The 26,700-nt window shown below is 40.4% G+C and overlaps 1 protein-coding gene across 1 annotated transcript in view; it reads right to left on the reverse strand.

The window, feature by feature from the left end:
- Positions 1 to 11,734: 11,734 nt before the first annotated feature.
- LOC130729797 (DNA-directed RNA polymerase III subunit 1) overlaps positions 11,735 to 26,700 on the reverse strand; it is a 31,506-nt gene continuing 16,540 nt past the window's right edge. The window contains exons 17-27 of the mRNA XM_057581632.1: positions 25,602 to 25,700; positions 24,842 to 25,045; positions 24,448 to 24,687; positions 22,695 to 22,842; positions 22,426 to 22,577; positions 19,876 to 20,031; positions 19,688 to 19,804; positions 19,498 to 19,583; positions 18,788 to 18,992; positions 18,477 to 18,679; positions 11,735 to 12,141 (exon numbers count right to left, since the gene is read on the reverse strand). Of these exons, the coding sequence (XP_057437615.1) occupies positions 12,093 to 12,141; positions 18,477 to 18,679; positions 18,788 to 18,992; positions 19,498 to 19,583; positions 19,688 to 19,804; positions 19,876 to 20,031; positions 22,426 to 22,577; positions 22,695 to 22,842; positions 24,448 to 24,687; positions 24,842 to 25,045; positions 25,602 to 25,700 (1,659 nt within the window). The 3' untranslated portion in view covers positions 11,735 to 12,092. The remainder of the gene's footprint in view (positions 12,142 to 18,476; positions 18,680 to 18,787; positions 18,993 to 19,497; positions 19,584 to 19,687; positions 19,805 to 19,875; positions 20,032 to 22,425; positions 22,578 to 22,694; positions 22,843 to 24,447; positions 24,688 to 24,841; positions 25,046 to 25,601; positions 25,701 to 26,700) is intronic.

Consider the following 26,700-nt stretch of genomic DNA (forward strand, 5'->3'; position numbering starts at 1 on the left):
AAATCAATTCACAAGGTAGTTTTAGGGTAAAACTAAGGCAAAGAAATTGTCGGAACAATTTTCGGACAATCGGGTCGAAATACGACTATCCAGGGGCATTTTGGTCCAAAATAAAGGCTCAAAACTTCAAAGTCATCAGTTCGGAAAACAAATTTGACAGCATTGATCCTCATGACATCCGTGACAACAAATCCTAAAGGCACGAAGTCAGATTACAACTTTTCGACAATAAAGTTTCGAAATGTGCGACTAATGGGGTTTTGAATCAATTTTTCAGATCTTGGACAACTGAATCGCAATCGGCGATTACTGACAGAGGTTTTAGACTCATGGGAACATAAGGAACATAACCCAACCAAGAAATCAAGGAAATCGGACAATTTTAGAAAAAGCTCAAAACTGTGAGCACAGAAACGACTTCAGAAACGCAACAGAAACAGTAAACAGAGGTAGGATTCATGCTAGTTACCTCAATACCTAGAAGTAGGGACGAACTGCGCGAAGATTGGTCAAGTTTTCGCGAAAATTTCTCCTCTCCTCCTCTCTCCTTGCTCGCGGCCTTGAATGGGTGAGAATGAAGAGATTTTGCTTTTTCGAGCTATTTATAGGCAGGTGAAATCGCGGGAAAATGAAAATTTCGCGATTCCGATTTTTGCAGCACGTCCACCGAGGAATTCTAAGAGAGATTCTAGCGTCAGAATTCCAGAACTCAAAACAATTATCTATGATTTGGGAAAAACGATATCTAAAATCCCAAAGGCGGTGTAAGTTAATCTGTCCCGTTAAACTACTTTTTGCTGTGATGCTCAGACGACAAAACTTCCTTCTGAAGAAAGATTGGAAATGTCGAAACAAATCTGGCAACGCGGACGGAAACTTCGTTAGAAATCCCGAATAGAAAAAGTCTTCATCCATCGCTCGAATCTAGGGTTTCGAAGCAAGGAAATTAGCGTCGTCGGACTTCCGAAAAGTGAATACTATCGTGCGTACAGTCCAGAGTTCCGAAATGAAACGCTGGTCGAAGGAAAAATAAAGAAAATCTTTAAATTTTCCAAGGATTCGAAATCTCACTTAAAACGTTGCTCTAAAGCGAAATTAGCCTATTCTGGACACGCTTGCCATAAGGCGGGTGTGCAGACGACTCGCTCTAATTCCTAAAATGACTACGCAACATTCCTCAAGCAATTCCTGAACTTTCTTCTTCATTAATCTTTCTCAAATATCAAACTCCTGTCACGCTTACACTGATTCTACGCGTGAGTCGGAAATTAGCTTGTTCTGAAAATCCAGGTCTTACAATACTACCCCCCAAAAAGAAAGTTTCGTCCTCGAAACTTAAGGCTCAGTGAAGAGTTCCGGATACTGTTCCTTCATCCTCTCTTCTAGTTCCCAAGTAGCATCGCCCGTGACTTGGTTCCAAATCACTTTTACCAGAGGAACCTGCTTGTTCCTCAACTGCTTGATCCTACGTTCCTCAATCCTCATTGGTGCCACTTCAAAAGACAAGTTGTCTCTAAGCTGAATATCATCTTCCTTGATGATGTGAGAGGGATCAGGAATATACTTCCTCAATTGTGACACGTGTAGCACATCATGAATCTTGGAAAGAAAAGGTGGCAACGCAATCCGATAAGCTACTTTACCGACTCGCTCGATAATCTGATACGGTCCAATGAACTTCGGTGTCAGCTTCCTCGACTTTATCGCTCTTCCCACTCCGGTAGTTGGTGTCACGCGAAGAAACACATGGTCTCCCGCCTCAAACTCTAACTCTCTCCGTCGTGTGTCAGCATAACTCTTCTGTCGACTTTGTGACGTCCTCATCTTCTCTTGTATTTGCTTCACTTTCTCAGTAGTTTGTTGTACTAATTCAGGTCCAACGAGAAGATGTTCGCCATCTTGAAACCAACATAAAGGAGTTCTACATCTCCTCCCATACAAAGCCTCATAAGGTGCCATTCTAATACTAGCATGAAAACTGTTGTTATAAGTAAACTCGATCAACGGCAACAGCTCATCCCAGCTTTCTTGACTATCCAGAACACAGGCTCGCAGCAAGTCTTCCAATGACTGTATTGTCCTCTCTGTCTGTCCATCCGTCTGAGGGTGATAGGCAGAGCTCAACCTCAACTTCGTCCCAAGCGCCTCGTGCAACGCCTTCCAGAAATGCGAAGTAAACTTCGGATCTCTGTCAGAAACAATACTCGATGTTACTCCATGAAGTCGTACAATCTCAGCGACATACACTTTTGCAAGTGCCTCCACATTGAACGTGGTCTTCACCGGTATGAAATGTGCTGACTTCGTCAGACGGTCCACAATGACCCAAATGGAATCAAATCTCTTCCTCGTAGCTGGCAAAGCTACCACGAAATCCATAGAGATACTGTCCCACTTCCACTCCGGCACATCAAGTGACTGTAACATACCCGCAGGATTTTGATGTTCTATCTTCGCCTTCTGACATGTCAAACATGCCGCCACAAACTCTGCTACATTCTTCTTCATTCCTGGCCACCAAAAATTCAACTTTAGATCTTGATACATCTTTGTCGATCCCGGATGAATACTCAATCTTCTCTTGTGACCTTCGTCAAGAATCATCCTTCTCAACTCCATGTCCAATGGTACGCAGACACGTCCTTTGCAACGCAGAATGTTGTCGGTTCCTACCTCAAAATCCGGCGCTTTTCCCAAAATGATCAAGTTCCGTTTCTCGATCAGCTCCTCATCTAACAGTTGTTTCACCTTGATCTCGTTCAGAAAATCACTAGTGATCGTCACCATCCCAAAGCTCAATTTTCCAGATGTCACTTGCATACCCAAACTGAGGTCGCGAAAAGTCTCGATAAGTTCCAATTTCTTAATCATCAACGATGAAACATGAATTGTCTGGCGACTCAGTGCGTCTGCTACAACATTTGCTTTTCCTGGGTGGTACAACAAAGTGAAATCATAGTCCTTGATGAATTCCACCCAACGCCTTTGTCTCATATTCAGATCCTTCTGATCGAACAGGTACTTCAGGCTCTTATGATCACTAAAAACAGTGAAAGTGCTCCCATAAAGATAGTGCCTCCAAATCTTGAGCGCAAATACCACAGCCGCTAACTCCAAATCGTGCGTAGGATAGTTCCGTTCATGTATCTTCAATTGCCTTGAAGAATAAGCCACAACCTTTCGGTGTTGCATCAACACACAACCCAAACCTTGGTACGAAGCATCGCAGTAAACCCCGTAGGGTTCCTTCTCTTGTGGTAATGTCAGAACTGGCGCGGTCGTCAAACGCTTCTTCATATCTTGGAAACTCTGTTCACAATCCTCTGTCCAAGCAAAAGGTTGGTTCTTCCGGGTGAGTTTCGTCAATGGTCCTGCAATCTTAGCAAAACCTTCGATGAATCGTCGGTAATATCCAGCTAAACCGATGAAACTCCTTATATCTGTCACAGTCTTAGGACGCTCCCATGCAAGTACCGCTTCCACTTTACTGGGATCCACAGCAATACCCTCCTTTGAGATGACATGTCCTAAAAACTTTACTTCTTCGAGCCAAAATTCACACTTTGTCGCGTTAGCATACAGTACCTTATCCCGAAGAACTTGTAATACTTGACGTAGATGTTCCTCGTGTTCTTCACGATTCCTCGAGTAGATCAAGATGTCGTCGATGAACACCACAACGAAGTGATCCAAGAATGGATGAAAGATCCTATTCATGTAGTCCATGAATACAGCTGGTGCATTCGTAACTCCAAACGGCATCACCAAGTACTCATAGTGCCCATAGCGTGTCCTAAACGCCGTCTTTTGAATATCCTCATCCTTGACTCTAATCTGGTGATATCCCGATCTCAGGTCAATCTTCGAGAAAATAGCAGCACCCTTCAACTGATCCATCAAATCGTCAATCCTTGGCAATGGATAACGGTTCTTTATCGTGACTTTGTTCAACTGTCGATAATCCACACAAAGTCGCGATCTTCCGTCTTTCTTCTTCACAAGCAGCACTGGCGCTCCCCACGGAGAAACGCTAGGTCGGATAAACCCCTTCTTGGTTAAATCTTCGAGTTGACTCTTCAGCTCAGTCAGTTCTGCCGGTGCCATACGATACGGTGCGATTGATATAGGTCCAGTGCCTGGGACTATATCAATTGTGAACTCCATATCTCTGACCGGAGGTATTCCAGGTACGTCTTCGGGTAACACATCCTCGAAATCTTGCACAACAGCAATTCCTTGTACTCCATTCTCCTTAGCTTCCACCACGGTTGTAGACATGAGAGAACTCAAAGCTCTTTTCCTCAAAGAAAGCTTTGAAAAGTACGAGTTCAGGAACTCAGCGAGTCCAGCATCAGGAAAGATAACTACCTTATTGGCGCAATCAAGAAGAACATGATGGTGGGACAACCAATCCATGCCTATGATCACATCCAATCCCTTGAGAGGTAAACAGATTAAGTTTGCTACAAACTTTTTATCTAGGTACATCCAAGGACATTCCAGACATGCAGTGTTAGTTATTAGACTCTTAGATGCAGGGGTAGACACTGTCAAGTCAAACGGTAGCTTTGACACTTCTAGATTTAACCTTGCCGCACAAGCTATATCTATAAATGAATGCGTAGCACCAGAATCAAATAGCGCGATAAGGGAATTACCCGCAATCTCGCAGGTACTGCGGATCAGACCATCGTCTTCCTCAGCTTCAGTTCCACTGATCGAGTAGACCCTTCCACCAGCAGTAGGCCTCCTAGCCCCAGCAACATTTGCAGCAGCCTCAACTTTAGGAATCCTGCACTCTGCAGCAGTGTGGCCTGGCTTGTTGCAGTTCCAACACGCCGCAAGACTCTCAGAACAGTGGTTGGCATAGTGCCCCTTTTTGTTGCACCTGAAGCAAGTCACACCCTCCCGATTCCCAGATGGGGTTCTTAGTGCAATTGCATTTCCACCAGTAGGATAAAAGAACCCAGAAGTTGTCCCCCTACCCTGAGGACGAACATACGGCTTCTTCTGGAAATGCCTACCCTTGTCACCTCTTCCTTGGTTAGTCCTAGCCGGACCTCCACTTCCTTGGTAAGGCTTGTTCAGACCTTGGAATTTGCCCCTTGCATTATCAATGGCCTCAATCCCCTTGGTCTTCTCCACCAGCACTTGGTAGCGATTCAGTCCTAGCGGTTGCACCGCCCTCTGCAACTCATAACACAGCCCCTCAATGAATCGCTCACACATGTAGCCTTCATCAATCTGTCCTCTAAAGTAACGGAAGTGTTTAGCCAACGACTCCAACTTTGCAGCATACTCAGCAACGGTCATGCCTCCTTGACGGAGTCTCAGAAATTGTGCTTCCTTAGCGGCTCTAGCACTCCTAGGAAAGTACTTGTCCAAGAAAGCTCCACGGAAACACTCCCAAGTGATGGCTTGATGGTCAGCCTCCATCATAGCCCTAGCCCCACGCCACCAATACTCAGCTTCACCCGTTAGCAGGTAGGTTGCATAATCAACTTTCATCTCTGCAGTTGTACGCAAGAAGGTAAAGATCTTCTCCAACTCTTGGAGCCATAAGTCAGCTTCTTCCGGATCGAAGCCCCCAAAGAACTTCGGCGGATCCTGACGCTTGAAATCATTCAGACCCCTGGTCTGAGCAGCAGCTAATTCACGTTCCTCCCGCTGAACACGGCGAGCATTCTCTTCAGCTTGGTTTTGTGCAGCCACCAAAGCAGCAGTAGCAGCACGTTGAGCTTCAGCTTCCTCCCTTGCAGCAGTGTTAGTAACTTGTTGTGCCATAAGGGCAGTCAGATTAGCAATAGCTTGCTCCATCGGATTCATGCTGTCTGAACCTTGAGTCTCGATCGGTTGTGGAAACCTCCTGTTCCTGTTTTCATGAACAGTCAAAGACCACAACAGATACTCAGGCCAGAACAACACAAAGTTCTATAATAACTAACTATGTATATACTTATATCAAATGTATAATTAACAATAACTAGCATAAGGTTATTCACTTACGAATAACCTTCAAAAATAATCTATATAAACAGTAATCAAGCACACTCTTCCTCCGATTGACACCCCATCAATCGGTCTCAGAGTTCAAACATCTTAAGCAGGCACTCTACCCAAAAGCTCTGGTTTTCTAGACCAAAGCTCTGATACCACAATTGTAACACCCCAATTTCTCAACTGAGGAGTCACATTAGTAACCTAACAAAGTCTAAGGACCAATCTGCAATCCCTAAAAACCAAGGGAATTTTTTTTCTGTAAAACAACTAAACACTTCGGCTAAAAGGTTGGAAACATACCATAACTTTATTTAGATAACTTGTTTCCCGATATACAGTAATAATAGTTTACAATACCATAAGTAAGGTTCAGAATAAACATGCGCACTTTAACAGTGGCGGAAGCAAGACTTTAATAACAGAGTTCTCATAAAGTAAAAGAGACTCCAACATAATCCACAAGAAGAGAAGCAAAGCTGCTTCTCATACCTCTACTCCACCGCTTACAACTCGATCTCCAACTCGAGTAGCTATGCCTCGGCGGAAGGATCTCCATCGCCTAATAGCGTTAAGCGCCTAAACAACAAGTAGCAAATAGAAAGGGTTAACTCCATGCAATTACCATGTATAAAAGAGAAAAATCATGCTGTTCGAATTTAATTACCTGGCATGGTAAATAACTAGCAACATAACTCAACTCATATATCAACAACTTAAACATAAATCGGACTCAGATAATAATAACCTCAACAATGTAACATCAAATCAGATATCAATAAACCAATATGAAAATCCAACAACATAGGGTCAGGTGTTAGTTCCCTATAATGCAACTATATGCTGCTAACAAAATGGATCGATCAATATCGTCTCTCAAGACGGGACAATGATAGGACACACCTCCTCATCGCCACTTATAACGTCATACATGACGGGACAATCATAGGACACACCTCCTAATCGCCACTTAACGTCACACAAGACGGGACAATCATAGGACACACCTCCTGATCGCCACTTAGCACCTCGCAAGATGGGACAATGATAGGACACACCTCCTCATCGCCACTTGACTCAAGCCCTATATGCCAAGTCAGACAATAACAAAGCCCATCCAAGGACCAATCCAAAGTAACCACATGTTCCATCCACTAGGAAGCAGTAACGACAGAAACCAGTAAACGACCGAAGCCTCTCAGAAAACATTTTCCAAATTCAGCATAATAATCATAATCATCTGCCAATCAATATAAACATCTTCATCTCAAACACAGGCAGTGCGATAAAAGCATGCAAGACTCAAAGACGCTCTAAAACCGAGTTACCCTTACCTTCGTGAGTAGAAGTTGGGCATGGAAATTGCAAACCTAGAACAAAGAAAACACAATCATCAACACAAGCTTCACTAGGAACAACACGATCTACTAATACTAATCGAAATCGTAAAGAAAGCCTCTAAAGCTTCAGAGTTCCTATTTAGGCACAAATTGACAACAGAGACTTCGTTCGCTAAAACGAGCATAACTCGAGCTACAGAACTCAGAATGACACGAAACCGGCGCCAAAATTTCGACAATTGAAAGAGCTACGCAATGGCTCAGGTCATAGAGACCCAAAAATTATTTTTGGACACGGTACCCAAGCAATTAGGTTTCGGCCACTATGGAAAATAGGGTTTTCGAACTTTTTCTTCGATCTAAATCAATTCACAAGGTAGTTTTAGGGTAAAACTAAGGCAAAGAAATTATCGGAACAATTTTCGGACAATCGGGTCGAAATACGACTATCCAGGGGCATTTTGGTCCAAAATAAAGGCTCAAAACTTCAAAGTTATCAGTTCGGAAAACAAATTTGACAGCATTGATCCTCATGACATCCGTGACAACAAATCCTAAAGGCACGAAGTCAGATTACAGCTTTTCGACAATAAAGTTTCGAAATGTGCGACTAATGGGGTTTTGAATCAATTTTTCAGATCTTGGACAACTGAATCGCAATCGGCGATTACTGACAGAGGTTTTAGACTCATGGGAACATAAGGAACATAACCCAACCAAGAAATCAAGGAAATCGGACAATTTTAGAAAAAGCTCAAAACTGTGAGCACAGAAACGACTTCAGAAACGCAACAGAAACAGTAAACAGAGGTAGGATTCATGCTAGTTACCTCAATACCTAGAAGTAGGGACGAACTGCACGAAGATTGGTCAAGTTTTCGCGAAAATTTCTCCTCTCCTCCTCTCTCCTTGCTCGCGGCCTTGAATGGGTGAGAATGAAGAGATTTTGCTTTTTCGAGCTATTTATAGGCAGGTGAAATCGCGGGAAAATGAAAATTTCGCGATTCCGATTTTTGCAGCACGTCCACCGAGGAATTCTAAGAGAGATTCTGGCGTCAGAATTCCAGAACTCAAAACAATTATCTATGATTTGGGAAAAACGATATCTAAAATCCCAAAGGCGGTGTAAGTTAATCTGTCCCGTTAAACTACTTTTTGCTGTGATGCTCAGACGACAAAACTTCCTTCTGAAGAAAGATTGGAAATGTCGAAACAAATCTGGCAACGCGGACGGAAACTTCGTTAGAAGTCCCGAATAGAAAAAGTCTTCATCCATCGCTCGAATCTAGGGTTTCGAAGCAAGGAAATTAGCGTCGTCGGACTTCCGAAAAGTGAATACTATCGTGCGTACAGTCCAGAGTTCCGAAATGAAACGCTGGTCGAAGGAAAAATAAAGAAAATCTTTAAATTTTCCAAGGATTCGAAATCTCACTTAAAACGTTGCTCTAAAGCGAAATTAGCCTATTCTGGACACGCTTGCCATAAGGCGGGTGTGCAGACGACTCGCTCTAATTCCTAAAATGACTACGCAACATTCCTCAAGCAATTCATGAACTTTCTTCTTCATTAATCTTTCTCAAATATCAAACTCCTGTCACGCTTACACTGATTCTACGCGTGAGTCGGAAATTAGCTTGTTCTGAAAATCCAGGTCTTACAGTAACCCCTGGAATTCGGGGCGTTACAACATCGACCATGGCGGGATGTGTCCCTCTATTCAAAGAACATTAGAGTCAGGTATATCGCACGTCCTTATCCGCCGAAGAGGTACTCCGCCAGTTTGGGAAGTCCAAACGATCCCATATCACCCTTGGGTTGTAATAAAGACACCACCCACCGCGCAGGATGCATATGTCGTTTACGCCTCATTCGACAATTGTGTCATCTAGCCCGGGTCTTGGGTTACTTTTCTAGCAAAGACAATACCTGAGTATATGAGTTAGCATTTCCGGGCATCACATCCATTTCTTGTACTTAGTTATGTGCATCTGATTATTGGTGGTGTGATAAGTTAAATGTCATTATGTTTGTCAAAAATTATACTTTTACCATCATTATTGATTAACATATAAATTGCATTGTTTTCAAGGTAACCTACCATGAATTAAATAAGTTCTTGAGAGAGTCGCTTGGTGCTTCAAATGTGCCTCTAGTTGAAGGACCTAGCTGAACATTAATGTAGAGGGCTTTGGAGTTCGCTAGGCAGGGAATATTTTTTGTGTATATGTATTTCGATTTATGGATTGAGATTTGTAAATATGGGCGCCCACTAGGGTGGACACTTATAAAACTGGTCCATGGTGGACCAAAGGGCCTCTTCAGTAATTTCCCCATTCCCAACACCCAATCTCCATCCTTCCCCACCGCACCCCACCTGCCTCTCCCTCCCCACAACACCCTCCACCCGCCCCTTCTTTCTCCTCCATCTCACTACATGGCAGCCCCTGCGGCACAACCAACAACAACAACAACCACCACTTCCTTTCCTCTTCATTCTAAAACAAAAACAACAAAAACAGCCCCGACGACACAACCAACAACAAAAACAACAACCACCACTGTCATCTTCGTCCTTGTCGTCCTTCTTCGACCACTTCACCACCTTCAACTCCTCCACCCCCCTCACCCTCCTTCCCTCCTTCCTCTGCAACAGGACATATCATTCTTTGATATAACAACAAATGCAACTGAGATCTAAACCCATATTGAAAGAAAAACGTGAAATACAGAGAGAGGAAGAGAGTGAAACATAATAAATCAACAAAGGAACTACCCATAATTTTCGGTCAATTTCATGGTGATATGGTAGATGAAAGAGCAGATCTCTTCCCTCGTCGATGAATATATAGATCTGATCGATGAACACAAATCTCAGCATAAAGAAGTGCTTGCGGTGGGTCGAAGAGAAGAGGGACTTCTGACGGCAAGGCTGACCATGGATTTTGACTGCTAGAGAACCGAAGGATATGATGAATCAAAGAGGGTAGTGGTGGCGGAGGAGGCGGAGGCGGAGGCGGAGGCCGGCCAGAGTGAGTTTTTTGACAGAGGAAAGTTTGGAAAAGAATTCAGGCAGGGAGAGAGAGGATATGACACTTTTACCCTTTTTAAATTAACTCAATCCTAACCACCTATTTTAAGAATATTCTTAGATTCCTATATCCAAGGGTTCTAAGGCATTGGTCCACCATGGACCAGTTTTATAAGTGTCCACCCTAGTGGGCACCTCACCGTAAATATGTAGGATTTGGATGAATTTTGATGGGTATGAATTTTGCTGTATTTTGGATTTGAGTTTCTGCTTCGCGATGAATTTTGGATTTGGATGAATTTTTTATGGATTTATGTATATGTTTTTGGATTTATGTATGTGTAATGGAACTGACTTTGAATATGTGTAATGAATTTATTGTATTTTGTTGGACTTTTACATTCCGAGTTCTAATCTCAAATTGTCCAAGTTCTAAATCACAAAATGTAAAAAATTCTTCTCAAATTTTCAAGTTCGTGAAAGTTTTGCGATTTATGTTTTAAAAAATTAAAAATCTCAGAACAATCATTCCGGGAATTCAATTTCCCAAAAATAGTATATTTGCATTTCAAGAATTATATATTCGGAAACGTCAAAGTGAAAATATGTTTTGTCCTGTAGGATAGCTCAAGAGGTAGAAGTTGGGAGACATATGGGTTGGGTAGAGGGAAGTCCAGAGATCGATTCCTGACGGGTACAATTTACATTTCCGATGTAAAAAAAAAAGTTAAAATATGTTTCAAATTTTAATTCCGGGAAATGAGAAGGCCAAATTTAAGTTCTGAATTTCAAGATATCGGAATCTCACAAATGGGGTATAGTATAGTCTTTTACTACTTTAAAATGGGATGTGGATTTTAAAGGGCAGGGTATTAAATTGAACCCCACTATCAAGCATTCCCTCATTCAAGTGCTCAAAAGACTCACACTCGACTCGAGAGGCCACGGGTTCAAGAGTTTGCTCCTTATTGTGTTTTGACAGGACAGTTAGGGGATCATTGAGTCAACCACATACAATACACATTCTAAAGCTCATGGATATGAAATATATATACAAGAAGCGAAAAAGAGTCACATTTTGAGTCGATCTTTTAATTCGCATATAATGAAAATTTGTAAAATTTACAGTGACTATTTACAACGGTTGCTTTTTACCAGGCCCGGATACTATGCTTCACAAACTATACAATAAAATAACCTTCTGATTGTTTGGATCAACTTAACTTAATTCATGAATACATATTTTTTTGATAAGGGTAACAATGATAATCTTTTTAAATAAAGAAAAAGAATTCACGATCAGAAATAAAACTTGATAAATAGCTAGGGGCTGACCAAGGAGTTCGGACAAAGGGTTAAAGTAAACAGATAATCTAAATTTTCTTTAAAATATTTGAGCAGAGGAACATTTTAGAAACCGTGCAAGAGGTTAAAAAGAGAATCGCAAAGTAGTACCTTTACAAGTTTGGTAGTCCAGCATTTAATAATAAATAAACTAATAAAACGCTTAACTCAATAATAACATACTCTTGATAGGTCCCAACAACAAAAATCTTAACCCACAAGTAAACAACTGAGCTATATTTTGGTCGGGGGAGAAAGCGTTGCGCCTCTTTCGGCAAAATATATGCACATCCACAGTAAATTTTCCAACCCTGGGCTCTCATCATTCAATGCTCTCCGTCCTGGATTATCCACATTCTTTCTGCTGATATACAGTTTCAAACTCAAGATAGAATAGGATTGGTTCTTTGAGGCAACTCCGGTTGATCCAACCTAAGAAAGAGGGGTTAGATAGAGTCTGTTGTGAAGACCATAATATAACAAATAAGACAAGAAATTATCAAAGTCTCAAAAAATGAACAAAAAGTCAATTTCTTATTGCTGGATATTAGAGTATACTACTCGTGTTAAGTAAAGCTACTGTTTGTAGCTGAGTTAGTGTGTTAGTTATGCTTGCTTAGCTGTCAAGCCTAGCTGGCATAACAGAATTTAGAGTTTGTTAGAACTGTTAGCTTGTTCATCAAGCTTCATCTCCTTCTATAAATACTGTTCTATGGTTCATTGTATCACTATCTTGAAATGAATGAGAATTAGATTTACAGAGTTCAGAGTTTTCAACATGGTATCAAGAGCAGGTCACGATCCTTGAGATCTCTCTCGATTTTCTTTTCTTCTCCTTCTTCTTCGTCATGGCTGAAGAAATTCCAGAGATTCCGATCCCGGTTCCAGTTCCAGTGGCTCAACCGCAGTTGAGTTCATCCACGCTTGTTCACAAGCTTACGTTGAAGCTTGATGATACAAATTTTCTTTCATGGAAGCAGCATGTGGAAGGGATCGTTCGCACTCACAGGCTGCAGAGTTTTCTTTCTCATCCTGAGATTCCGCCACGATTTCTCACTGAAGAAGATCGTGTGAATGCAGTGGAGAATCCTGCATATCAAGTGTGGGAGCAGCAAGATTCTGCTCTGTTTACGTGGTTACTTTCTTCGCTTTCACCATCAGTGCTTCCTACTGTGGTGAATTGCTCTCAGTCCTGGCAAGTCTGGGAAGCAGTGCTCGAATTCTTCCACGCACAAGCTCTCGCGCAGTCAACACAACTGAGATCTGAGATTCGATCCATCTCCAAGGGATCGAAGTCGTGTTCCGAGTATATCAAGCGTATTAAGTCGATTGTTAATGCGCTAATCACGATTGGAGATCCAATCTCCTATCGTGAACACTTGGAAGCAGTGTTTGATGGCTTGCCTGAAGAATACAGTCATCTTCAAACGATTGTGTACAATCGTGAATCATCGAGTTCGATTTCGCAGGTTGAAGCGATGATTATCGCACATGAAGCGCGTCTCGATCGCGCTCGTACTCGCCAGATCTCGACAAATCCTCCGTCGGCGCTCCTTACTCAGGCTCCTCCGCCACCAGCGACTCAACCTCCGCCGTCGACGCCGTCGCCGGTGGCCTCTGAAGCAAACTATGCTTCTGGATCTGTCGATTCTTCCTATAAGGATCGTTCTTATGATGATCGCAGTGATGATCGCACTGGTTCCTATGAATCGCGTGGACGTGGTGGCTACACTGGCAACAATGGTGGAAACAACTCTCGCGGTGGCTACAATGGCCGTGGAGGAGGTAGAGGTAATAATCGCAGCATTCAATGTCAGATTTGTAAGAAGTATGGACATGACGCTACTGTTTGTTACTATCGTGGTTCTTCATCATCATCCAATCCGTCTTCTGGCTTTTCTGGAATGAACTCAGGATATGGAATGCAATTTCCTAATTTTCCTATGATGCCTATGCCTCAGTTTGGCTTCTCACCTTACTGTGGATCTCCTCAGTTTGGTATTCCCACTCAGTTTGGTCAGCAACAGCAGTTTGGTCATGGAAATTCGTTCTCTGGTTTTCCTTTTGGTCCTCAGCAGTTTGGATTTAGTCCCTTTGCTGGTACTCCATGGAGTAATTTTCCTTCTCAGCTCAACAATGGAGGACAGAGGCCTGGAAATTCTATTGCAAGGCCTCCACAAGCTATGCTTACTGGCACATCACAGGCTGGAGGATCTGCTTCAGCAAACCTGAGCACTTGGTTCCCTGATTCTGGTGCTACTCACCATGTGACAAATGACTCCTCAGTCATCTCAGATAGTGTCTCCCTCACTGGTACTGACCACATCTTCATGGGGAATGGACAAGGTTTGCCAATCCTTTCTATAGGATCTGCTTCTTTTCCTTCTCCTTATCATAATACAACCACACTTACTCTTAAAAATCTGCTTCTAGTTCCCAATATCACCAAGAATTTGGTTAGTGTAAGTAAGTTTGCAAGGGACAATAATGTTTATTTTGAGTTTCACCCTTCTTTCTGTGTTGTTAAATGTCAGGTCACATCTAGAGTTCTTCTTCAAGGTCATGTTGGACCAGATGGCTTGTATGTCTTTGAAGGCATGCATACTCCTTCTCTTTCCAAGACCTCTCCAATTCCAGCTTCTGCTTCTTTGTCTCCAGTGGCTGTTTCAGACTCAGTTTCTGCCTTGTCAGCTGCATTATCTAGCACTACTACACCTAGTCTTAGTCCTAAGTCTTTAGTTTCATCTTCTGCTATTGTAAGCCCAACCTCTTATGGTTTGTGGCATTCTAGATTAGGTCATCCTCACCATGAGGCTTTGCATTTAGCTTTAACCTCTTGTAATATTCAAGTTCCTAATAAAACAAAGTTCAATGTTTGTTCAGCTTGTTGTCTTTCTAAGTCCCATCGATTGCCATCTCATTCTTCTACTACTGTTTACTCCTCTCCTCTAGAGCTAATTTTTGCTGATTTATGGGGGCCCTCCTCTATTGAGTCTTCTTGTGGCTTTTCTTATTTTCTTACTTGTGTGGATGCCTTTTCTCGTTTCACATGGATCTTTCCTATGAGAAAGAAATCTGATACTTGTTCCACATTTCTACAGTTTCAAGCTATGGTAGAATTGAAATTTAGCAAGAAACTTAAGTCTATTCAAACTGACAATGGCACAGAGTTTAAACCTCTTACTTCCTATTTTACAAAGTCAGGGATTGTTCATAGGTTGACTTGTCCCTACACACACCACCAAAATGGTAGTGTGGAGAGGAAACATCGACATATTGTTGAAACTGGCCTTTCCTTGCTAGCACATGCTCATTTGCCATATCAATTTTGGGATCAGGCCTTTCTTGCAGCTGTGTTTCTCATTAATAGATTGCCTACCTCTGTTTTAGGCAATGCAAGTCCTTACCTTAAACTTTTTAATACACAACCTGATTACAAGCTACTTAGAGTCTTTGGCTGTGCTTGTTACCCACATTTGAGGCCTTACACACAATCCAAGTTGTCTCTGAGATCTAAGCTTTGTGTGTTCATGGGCTATTCATCACAACATCAAGGTTATAAGTGTATGGACAATGAGGGCAAAATTTATATCTCAAGGGATGTGGTTTTTGATGAATTCAATTTTCCCTATCAACACATGTTCACTTCCTCAGAGGTTCCTCACCCAGATCAAGGGCTTTCTTCTGTTATTTCTCTGGTACCAGCTGCTGTTCATGGTCCACCACAAGCTGTTAATGCTCCTCCACTTTCACCTCCCTCTTCAGGGGACACTCATCCCAGTGGTTTTTCAGTTCAGCAGCAGCCTAGTCACTCACCTAGTCATGGCTCATCTTCTCGATCAGCACATCCAGGGCATAATAATTCTGCAACTTCTTCTTCTACTGGTGCAGTTGCTCAGCCCATTGGGAATGTTCATCCCATGCAAACAAGGGCAAAATCTGGTATTGTCATGCCCAGATTATTTCCCACACTTCTCCTAACCCAAGCAGAACCTACAAACTCTACTCAAGCATTAAAGGATCCTAAGTGGAAGGCTGCTATGCAAGCTGAATATGATGCCTTGATGGCCAATGGAACCTGGACTTTGGTTACACTCCCTAAGGATCGAAAGCCTATTGGCTGCAAATGGGTATTTAGGGTTAAAGAGAATGCTGATGGGACAATTAATAGATACAAAGCAAGGTTGGTGGCCAAGGGATATCACCAAGTGAAAGGGTTTGACTACTCAGAAACTTTTTCTCCAGTGGTCAAGCCAATTACTATTCGCATAATCCTCACCTTGGCTATCACTAAGAAGTGGCATATTCATCAACTTGATGTGAATAATGCCTTTCTTAATGGGGCACTTCAAGAGGAGGTCTACATGACACAACCCTCTGGTTTTCATTGTAAAGACAAGTCCTTTGTGTGCAGGCTGCACAAGGCTCTCTATGGCCTCAAACAAGCCCCAAGAGCTTGGTTTGAAAGGTTAAGGGCAGCCCTAGTTAAGTATGGTTTCACTCCTAGCAAATGTGATCCTTCCTTGTTCACTTTCTACACCAAAGGTTGTGTTATCTACATTCTTGTTTATGTAGATGACATTATTATTACTGGGAATTCACTGCCTTTAGTTCAGCAAGTGGTGAAGAATCTTGATTCAGAATTTTCTTTGAAACAGTTGGGACAGCTAGACTATTTCCTAGGTGTTCAAGTTCATCATTTGAAGGACAGATCCTTACTACTTACACAAACCAAATACATCAATGATTTGCTTGAGAGAGCAGAAATGGGGGAGGCCAAAGGCATATCTACACCTATGATTGGAGGTGCTAAGTTGAGCAAATATGGCTCAGATTATTTTGCAGATCCAACATTGTACAGGTCTATTGTTGGTGCTCTGCAGTATGCTACTTTGACAAGACCAGAGATTAGCTTTGCAGTGAATAAGGTTTGCCAATTCCTCAGCCAGCCCTTGGAGGATCATTGGAAGGCTGTCAAAAGAATACTTAGGTATCTCAAAGGCACCATACATCATGGTCTTCACCTTAGGCCTTGTTCCTTACACACTTCTGTCCCTCTTGTGGCCTTTTGTGATGCTGACTGGGGATCTGACCCTGATGACAGACGATCAACCTCGGGCACTTGTGTCTTTTTTGGTCCAAATTTGGTCTCTTGGAGCTCCAAGAAACAGACCTTGGTTGCTAGATCTAGCACAGAGGCAGAATATCGCAGCTTGGCCAATACCTCAGCAGAATTACTTTGGGTTCAGTCATTATTGCACGAGCTTCAGGTTCCCTTTTCTCCACCTCGAGTATTTTGTGATAATATGGGTGCGGTTGCTCTCACTCATAACCCGGTTCTTCATACTCGCACCATACATATGGAGCTTGATATCTTCTTTGTGAGGGAAAAGGTTCTTGACAAGACTCTTTTTGTTCATCACATTCCTTCTGAAGACCAGATTGCTGACATATTCACCAAAGCTCTTTCACCTTCTAGGTTTGAGTATCTACGTTCCAAACTCAAGGTGCTTGAGAGAGTTCCTTCTCCCCCACCTTGAGTTTGCAGGGGTGTATTAGAGTATACTACTCGTGTTAAGTAAAGCTACTGTTTGTAGCAGAGTTAGTGTGTTAGTTATGCTTGCTTAGCTGTCAAGCCTAGCTGGCATAACAGAATTTAGAGTTAGTTGTTAGAGTTTGTTAGAACTGTTAGCTTGTTCATCAAGCTTCATCTCCTTCTATAAATACTGTTCTATGGTTCATTGTATCACTATCTTGAAATGAATGAGAATTAGATTTACAGAGTTCAGAGTTTTCAACACTGGATAGAATTCATATATTTCTACAGAGTAATGATATATCTAATTTTTTGTTTTAACAATATCAACATCCATGAGAGTTCTTAATTAAATGCAATCATTACAAAGTGAACATGAGCAGTTTATCAACCGTTTTTGGTTCACAATGAGGTACGAAACCTTATATTTTTCTAGTACATATAATCAAGGGCCAACTTTTCTAAAATGCCCAAAAGTCATGACCCTTAACCATGAAAGGCTAACTCGCATGAAAGCCTAATCTCATAGGTTGAGAAGATCACGAATGACAGCTTTCAAACAATGCCGGATTGATTATTAAAATTTAATTAATAGAAGCTACTTGTAGTAATTGTTAAGGATATAACATAATAACTATTCATGTGTTTCCATCTAACAACTTCCTATACTCTATGATAGCGAATGTTGGGCTTTAACGAGACAGCATGAGAGAAAGTTGGAATAGCATAAATGAGAATGTTAAGATGGATGAGTGGATAAGAGAAGATATAGGAGTGGCGCCTATAGCAGATGGAAAATCAGTTAGGTGGTATGGACATGTACAAAGAAGGACCTATGAAGGCACCGGTGAGAAGAGTTGTTAACATGGTATTTAGTCCTATGAAGAGAGGTAGAGGGAAACCAAAAAGAACATGGGAAGACAGTGTTAAAAATGACCTCATTATCAATAATATCCCTTATAGTTTAGTTTTAGATCGAGCTCCGACCGACCTCACATAGTAGGAAAAAGAAGTTGTTGTTTGTTTTCCATCTTAACAACTTGAGTTTTTGTGGTAGTTGGTTCATAACAGAGATGATTGATTTCGTCTTGCTCATAACATAAACTAGCTCTGAAATCTAAGTTCCTATCAAGAAAGCTAAATGAATGCATGATTCCTGTTCAACAAATAGGATTACCATGAAAAAGCAGTATCACGTTCAACATTAACATACACTGCATTCTTGCCTCACCTTTGTTTGACTTTGATCATTCCAGTGCCTATATGAATTGGTATACCCATGATTATGCATTCACTCACTCCTTCAATTGGGTTCTCCTTCCCATGTCTGGATGCGTCAAAAAGATGATCTGATGTCTTCTCAAATGATGCGAGCATTAATACACTTCTGCCCATATTTTGAATTCCAAATCTTGTCACTCCAAGGACATGACCCTGATTTAAGAAATCACGTAAATAAGTAGAAATCTATATTCAGCACAAACACAGATATAGTCAGTTTGGTTTTTTTGTGGAGTTATTTCCAAATTCCAAATAACTCACCCTATTCGTCATCACATCTGCTAGAAGCATAATATGGCGTATGTCTATACTCATTCCATGACTTCCCATTGTATACTGAATCTCTTCAATGATTTTCTTTCTGGCAGCTTCAATTCCCAGAGTCTCACATACTTCCATGATATGATTGCTAACAGTTTTACGTCCATCGACCCCTTCGATTCCCATAATGTCTCGAAGGCCCCTTCTGAGGGAAAAAATGAACACATGAATATTAGAAAATAACGTCCACAATTAACAAGCAGCAATATGAATGCTACGACAAACAAATTACTTAGCGACAATAGTTTTCTCATCCTCTCATAAGGCTTACACAGACAACTACATAAAACTAAGTCATCCTGGTTTTCACTAACCCCAATCCACCTTATTCTTACAACACCCGATTGTTCCCTGTCTAGCTTTTGTTAGGTGAAGCAGGATAATATCTTCTACTTGATCATATTCCTGTTTTTAATTCCACGTTCTTCTAAAAGATATGGCAACCTTCTTTCTTCTACTAGCCACCTATTGTTTCATATCATGGAAGAAAATAAAGATGTCTCTTTCAGACAGAGACTGTGAAGAAGCAATATTCCAGGTCAACATTATTCCCGCGATCGAGAAAAACTATGCTATATGCATCAAAGCAGGGATTGAAGGAAACATAAGCTACTGTGAGAAAAAGTATATAATAAAGATGATGAACTAACCCTTCGACCAGTAACTGGAATTTTTCAACCTTTGTCGCTTTATCTTCTTCTTTACTGATAACAACTCGCTCAGCAGTTCCAATTCCCTGCAATGAAGAAATAGAAATATGTTTTTCCCACCTGAAAACAAAATATACGGCCAGACAAAACAATCATGATATTCTCTTCATCGGGTATGTTGCAAAAGTACCTTTACTACAACAAATTGAAGCAAATTTCTGAGAGAATTAAGTTGAAAATGGATTTTTTTTCTATCAGCAACTTGGGGAACAACTTCAAGCTTATGACCATCCAAACGCTTAATGTGCTGCATAACAATGACTTCAAATATTACAGACATAAATAGGAATATAAAATCATAATTACAAGAAACTCTACCTCTGGTTTCAATTTTAATTTTTTAGTTTGCAAAATTGATTCTATTACGGTATTAGCATCAATATTCAGATGTGCATCTCGGATTCTTTCCATGTCCAGTGTGATAACAAGTGATGCTGATTTGAAAGTCCTAACTTCTTTGATACTCTTCGCAACCTGTATTAATTAGAACAAAATGATGAGTTTGAGATCAAACATTTCAGGAATAGACTAGAAGAAGTGTTAGAGATACAGTTTGGCCTATCTGGTGATATCACTTGGTTACTGTTATGTTGTGCTTATGCTTTACTGTGTTACTTGTGGTAGTAAGAAGTAACTAAGCTTAAGCATGTTGTGCTTCAGCTATGTTATTAAATCTGAATTCTGCTTCGGGCCCTGGCAACAACAGTTTGCCTGTGAGAGGACCACGAAATCAGATTAGGACCTAGAAACAAACATGACCCGAAAATAGACACGCCGAAGCAAAAAACATCACCTAACTGACGCTTCTTCGCACGATCAAGTCGAGCCTCTTGAGAAATAATCATCGATTCAACCTCTGAAATCGTACACTGTGGAGTACGATTGTAAACAAAAGTCATCAAGGAACTAAACTCCAAGAGGCCATCAAAGATAGCTTCGAGATGATCTCTGTAACTCCCATTATCTCCCATAGAAACCAAGGTGTTAACAATAGTCTTGATTCGTTATAGGTATTGAAAGCGGATCGTGAACCTTTTGTAATGGTTTTGAGCTCAGGACGAACCTGAGTAGATTGCGCCTGTGATTGAGAAATGAAATTGTGGACAATCTCATCCCAAATTTACCAGGAGTGAACGCAATTGATAACCATAGGTAAGATCGAATCGGAAAGTGAAGAGAGAAGCAGGTAAAGAGAAAGGAATCATGCTTCTCCCAATTCAGATACGGTGGATCAACAATATCATGATCGCGATCTTCACCAATGAGATAGTGAAGAGGAATTTGAGGATTCACAACGAATCGATGCAATTTGTGGCTTCGAATCACATCTTCGACTTGTTGGCGCCATGATAAAAAGTTGGAATGCGAAAAGGATACAAGAGATCTGCTATCGGTGACGGGAGAGAAAGGATTGCATGGAGCGTCAATGGAAGGATTGAACTAAGCTCTAATACCATATTGGAAATAACACAAAGTACGTAGAGAGAGAATAGAGAGATAGAGATAGAAATTGTAAACTAAAATTCTGTTATGGATTACTTAACTTCTAAATATACACCGAGAGCTCGTATATAGAGCTCAATAAGAGAAGCTTGCACAGGAAGCTAAACTAACTACACTAACAATTAATAACTAACACAGTACAACTTGACTAACTGGTTACAATCAAAGAAGTACTCTAATACATCACTCTGTGTCCACTGTTCCCTGTTCACCGCCTCCTTCCCTCCGCGAACATCCTGGTCCTTCCGAACCACCTCTGTCGCCGGACAAATCTCCGTGCCTCCCAGCTTTTGAAGAATCGATTCCATCGCATCTTCCAATCGGCAAAAATGGATCTCCTATTCCTCCTGGTCGACCTCTCGTGCCCGGCGATCCTCTTCTTGAATGTGTAGTTCCTCCTTGCGATCCCCATTCAGCCCTTCCAAGAATCGCTCGGCTGCTTCAATCCTAGGCTCCATTTTACTCTTAATCATACACGAAATCCAGTACCACAGCTCCTGGATGGAGCTCTGATACCAATCGGATAGAATCAACTTGGTAAAAGAGAGAAAAGAGAGGAACTGTTATTGCTTTTGCTCTGCTCTCAGAGAATGAGACAAACAGAGAAGAGAAAGATGAGCACAAAGGCTAGGAATTTGAGTGCCCAGGTTCACTCCCCTACTATGAATCCAGAAATTCTCTAACTGTCAAACTACTCTACTCTTCCCTTTAGAGGAAGGTAGTTATTACCCCAGCACAAACAACTAAGAAACTTTTAGTGAAACACAGCTAGTCACCACCCGAGGGCAAGGATATTAACTTCTCCCTCCCTTGACTCCCTTTCTAACATAAACCTTCTTAATAGGGGGTCGCTCCCTATCAGAATCTTATAAGAAAAGGGAATGAGAAACAAAATGTGAAATGATTGTATTAACAACTCACTGTTTGCATAAAGTAATACCTTACAACTACGAGTTTACAATTATTGTTGTAATACACGTAACAATAATGACATCGCATATTAAAACTATACTGCTTTTTCATGCACCCACAATAAGCAACGTATATACAACAATCTTTTGAAAGAATGACTAATAACATTTGATTTTTTTTAATTAGGTAGATTGTTTTAAGCATATAAATAACCATGGTTGATAACATAATAAAAACTTTTTTCTACAACTGAACAACTGTCTTATTTTTTTTTCCTGCACAACCTTTCACAATAACCAAAATAAATGCCATACATGCAACAAACTTATGAAAGAATAACTAATGACAAATTGGCAACTAATTTTTTTTTTGATTAAAAGGATATAAATAATCATATAATTGACAGATAATAAGTGTATAAGCTTATTCAGACTTTTTTCTACAACTGAATACCTGGCCCAGATTTGTTTTTTCTATGCGACCCTTCACCATCCTTGCAGTATTTGCATTATCATCCGCCTCAAGAAAAGCAGTGATGATAGGTGTACTGATATTCGCGGCTGCATTTATTATTTCTCTGATGCGAGGAACTCCAAGAGTAATATCTAATGAGAGATTAAGGGACAACATTCAAAAACAATCAGCATACAGCAAAAATCCAGCAAAGTATTTGACAGAACCTAAATGATCATCATAGTAGATGACAGCCAAATAAAGGATACTCATGCTTGCAACCCCAGCAAAGTGAAAAGTTTTCAAAGTCATCTGGGTCCCAGGCTCTCCAATACTATGAGCTCCAATTGCGCCTACTGGAGTTCCCGCCTCAATTCTTTTGGAAAGATAACGAGATACACAATTATCCAGGAAAACCTGAATAAAAATTATGTGAAATACAAACACAACAATATAAAAACGGTTAATTAAATAAAGGAAAGCTAGGATTTCTTTTAGAAAATGAGACAAGCTGCAAATATTAGAAGTAGTCCTCAAGATTTCCTCAAAACAGACAAACAGACCTATGACCTCCTTCCATAATCCGCACCATGTAACGGTCTGCCTGTCTTATTCTCTCCCCCCTCCCCCACACACAAAAAAAAAACATCCCACACAACCTCTAGCTGTACTGTACCCCCATTGTCTTCAAAATCTATACAGGCATGTGGGCAAGTCTGTATTAGTCCAAATCTATCTTTTGTTTTACTAATTTTTCCCACATGGTGTAACATTGGAGCCGAACAAGAAAAACTACCTGTTGAGAAGAGTCACACATTGACAAGAGATATGGTCAAATAAGTAAATATTAAGGGAAGAGCATCCATCACAACTAAGCTAGCTATTGAGGTATAGGCCTAGCCCAAATTATAAGATGGCATCAGAGTTCAGAGCCTATCCTAATTTTGTTTAGCTGTTTATTGAGCTACTCATATATGAGCCACCCACAGATGTTCAATCCTCCTAATTCCACACACTAGAAGTCCAGCCCTGAGCCAGGGGTGTATTCAGAAGTCTCACATTGTGGCCGTATAAAGGGTAGAGCATTCCTTGCCTCTATACTCGCGTTTGGGGTAGAGTTAAGTCTAAACAAATTCTAATATGGTACAAGAGCCTATACTAGATCCATTTATTGGAGATCACCCATATATGGGTCACCCACATGCTATTCTTCCAAATTCCATGCTCCAGATGTACAACCCTGTCGTAAGGGGTGTTTTGATTAAACTCATAGTGACTAGAGATATACCTAAATAAGTGAAGCTAGTGTTTGGGATAGAGTTAAGCTTATCCCGAATTCTAAGACATGAACTCAATTACAATTTGGGAGGCCTAACTTTACCCAAATTCTAGTATGGTATCAGAACCTATCTTAGATTGTTAAGTGGAGACCACCGGCACCCTTATATAAGCCATTGAAGATGTTCATTCTTGTTAGGCAGTGGATCCACCGGGTAGTCACCGGTTAGGAATGTGTCTCGGCTTTTTTCTAGGCTCTTGATACCATGTTGAGGTAAGGAGAAACTGATAGACAAAACATAGACGGAATCCATGTGTCTCAACTACACAGCGGAGTCTATTATCTATAATCAGGGCAATAAATGTACAATATCATTTTTACCCTATTACCAATGATTTCACTACCTATTTACAATTAATAGATATCCTACTTATTTAAAAGATAACTAACATATACTAACAATCATGTACTCTATTAGCCATACACATCACTATCACCTCCAGTAAAGTTTTTTTCTTATTCATGGATATATGTGTTTTGTGCATGTAGAATCATCTTATTATTCATGTACTGAACTCACTTTGCAGTTCCACAATTTTCACTCCCCTTCACAATTTGAGGTAAAATCTCGATTTTAACCGCCTTGATTACAATGATTATACGAAAGCAAAAATGATTGAAGGGGAGAAAAGCTTTTAAAATAATAAAATTGGATGAAACATTAAGCAGAAGACCATACATACCTCTAGTTGTCTACGAGTGATCCCAGATATCCTCTGAATAAAGTTATTCAGATTTTTAGAATCTTCCTCACTGAAAGCTTCTGTCAATCTTGAACGGTCTTTGACAAAGGATTGTAGAGAACTCACGAAAGCCGAGCCCACCTCTGACTTTATATCATCCTCTGAAAGCTTCTCATGAACAACTTTACACACATCTGAGTAAGGTAAGATTACATCGTCTCCATCACTAGGACATATCGCCTACAATTTATAAAAAAAATTATGAAAGTCAAGAAAACCATGATGAGAAAGTTAACAAAAGCAGCACTTAACAAGAAAAATTAACTTATCAGAACATTGCAAAAGTCAAGAAAATCATGATGAAACCCCATAACAACATAGTGCAGTTTCAAACCTTGCTTCTGAGAAACAACCGCTCAAAATTTAATGGTTTCCCATCTTTTCCTTCCATCCCTGCTGGATCCATGCCATCATCTCCATAACAAAATTGAACAATATTACTAGCAGCACCTCTCACAGTGTCATCATAATGTAAAAATAAATCCTCCAGAGCTTTCATTAATCTACGAGACATGTATCCAGTGTCTGCAGTTTTAACCTGCAAAAAAAGTATTAAGGAAACTATAAAACAGACTCAATATTTTTCCTCCCAGTAAAATGATTAAAAATCAACTGATGACTAACATCCCAAAATAAATGCTTTATGTTTCACCATACCAGTCAGCTCCCAAATCAATAATATTTAACTTTACCGTTTCATTTATTTATGTAAGAAAACATCTATTTAGGGGGTTATAGGAAGGCCCTTTTGGTCCTTTTTTTAATAACAACCATGGTAAATATCGAGAGAGACCGGTTTCATTATGTTCCATCAATAACTCCAAATATGAGGGAAACAAAATGACAAATAAACATGTAAACTGTTCAGGTAACAAGAACCCTTGTCCCAAGGGAGAAACCCAAAATTCATGATAAAATGAAATATTAGCCGGCTTCCCCGAAGCCAAACTCTGAGTCCAAAGATAAAATGCTCTCCCTTTGAAGTTACCATAGAACTTATCTGATAGCCAATGATATTTAATTGTTGATAAAATTGAAATTTGTTCCTGATTAAGAATATATTTTACATGGCTTATTCAAAATATGAATCCTACCGCTGTATCAGTGAGCCCCTCTCTCCCTCCCATTGTATGGAAGAAAAACTCAGTAGCTGACAATCCACTGAAAAAGGAATTAGCAACAAAACCTTTAGCCTGCATCAAGAGTAACAACAGTTTTAAATGTACGAAACAACGGCGAACTGTAATGCATAATGGAGGCAACAGCCAAAAACAAAAATTTACAACAATTAAGACAATAGAAGTGACACATTGCTGCTATATGTAATAAAGATTCAATGATATGGTGAATATTCAAAAGAATATTTCTTTCAGTGACATTTATATACAAATAAATGAGAATAAAGACAATATGCAACAAAGGTGAGCAACTATACAGCCTTCATAATATCCAATTATTCAATAAGGATTCTAGAAACATGGCTAACGAAGTCCATATAAAGGGCAGGGAAATCCTCACCCCTAAGCTAGCATTTTGCGTAGAGTTAGGCTAGCCCAAATTCTAAAATGATGAGTCAATCCTAGATAAACTATTGAATATAGACCACCTATTATAAGCCACCCGCCGATGTTCAAGATTCAAGAATCAACCTAACTGACTCATGGTTGTTCAATCAAGCCCACGCTCGAGATGTCCAACCTTAGGGGTAAGGGAGGGTGTTAAGGTGAGATATGGCTAACAAAGTACATAAGAAGGGTAGGGCAATCCCTAGCTTTTGGCGTAGAGTTAGGTTCAGCCAAAATTCTAAGAGATGCAAAACATGAAGAGCAAACAAATTCATATTCAAACTCCTTACCACATATCCATTTTTGGCAATGTTGTTTACATTGGACACGTGCGATCATGGTAGTTAAAATCCTGTTTTGAATCTTAAAATCTCAACAAAAAAAATACAATTTGAGAATAACTCAGCGATTTCAATCACTTGTAAAATCCCATGCCGGTGAAATTTGAGTAAATCCCAATTCAAAGCTTAAAAGCATAGTAAAATCCAAATTCTAAGAATTTCAAAATTGGGAAAGGAGGGTACCTAGATTTGAGACCAGATATTTGACGCAATATATATATATATATATATATATATATATATATATATATACTGATTTCAAAAATACCCTAACCCTAAATGCCCCT

This window comes from Lotus japonicus, chromosome 1 (assembly GCF_012489685.1).
Source record: "Lotus japonicus ecotype B-129 chromosome 1, LjGifu_v1.2".
In the NCBI taxonomy this organism is placed as follows: Eukaryota; Viridiplantae; Streptophyta; class Magnoliopsida; order Fabales; family Fabaceae; genus Lotus; species Lotus japonicus.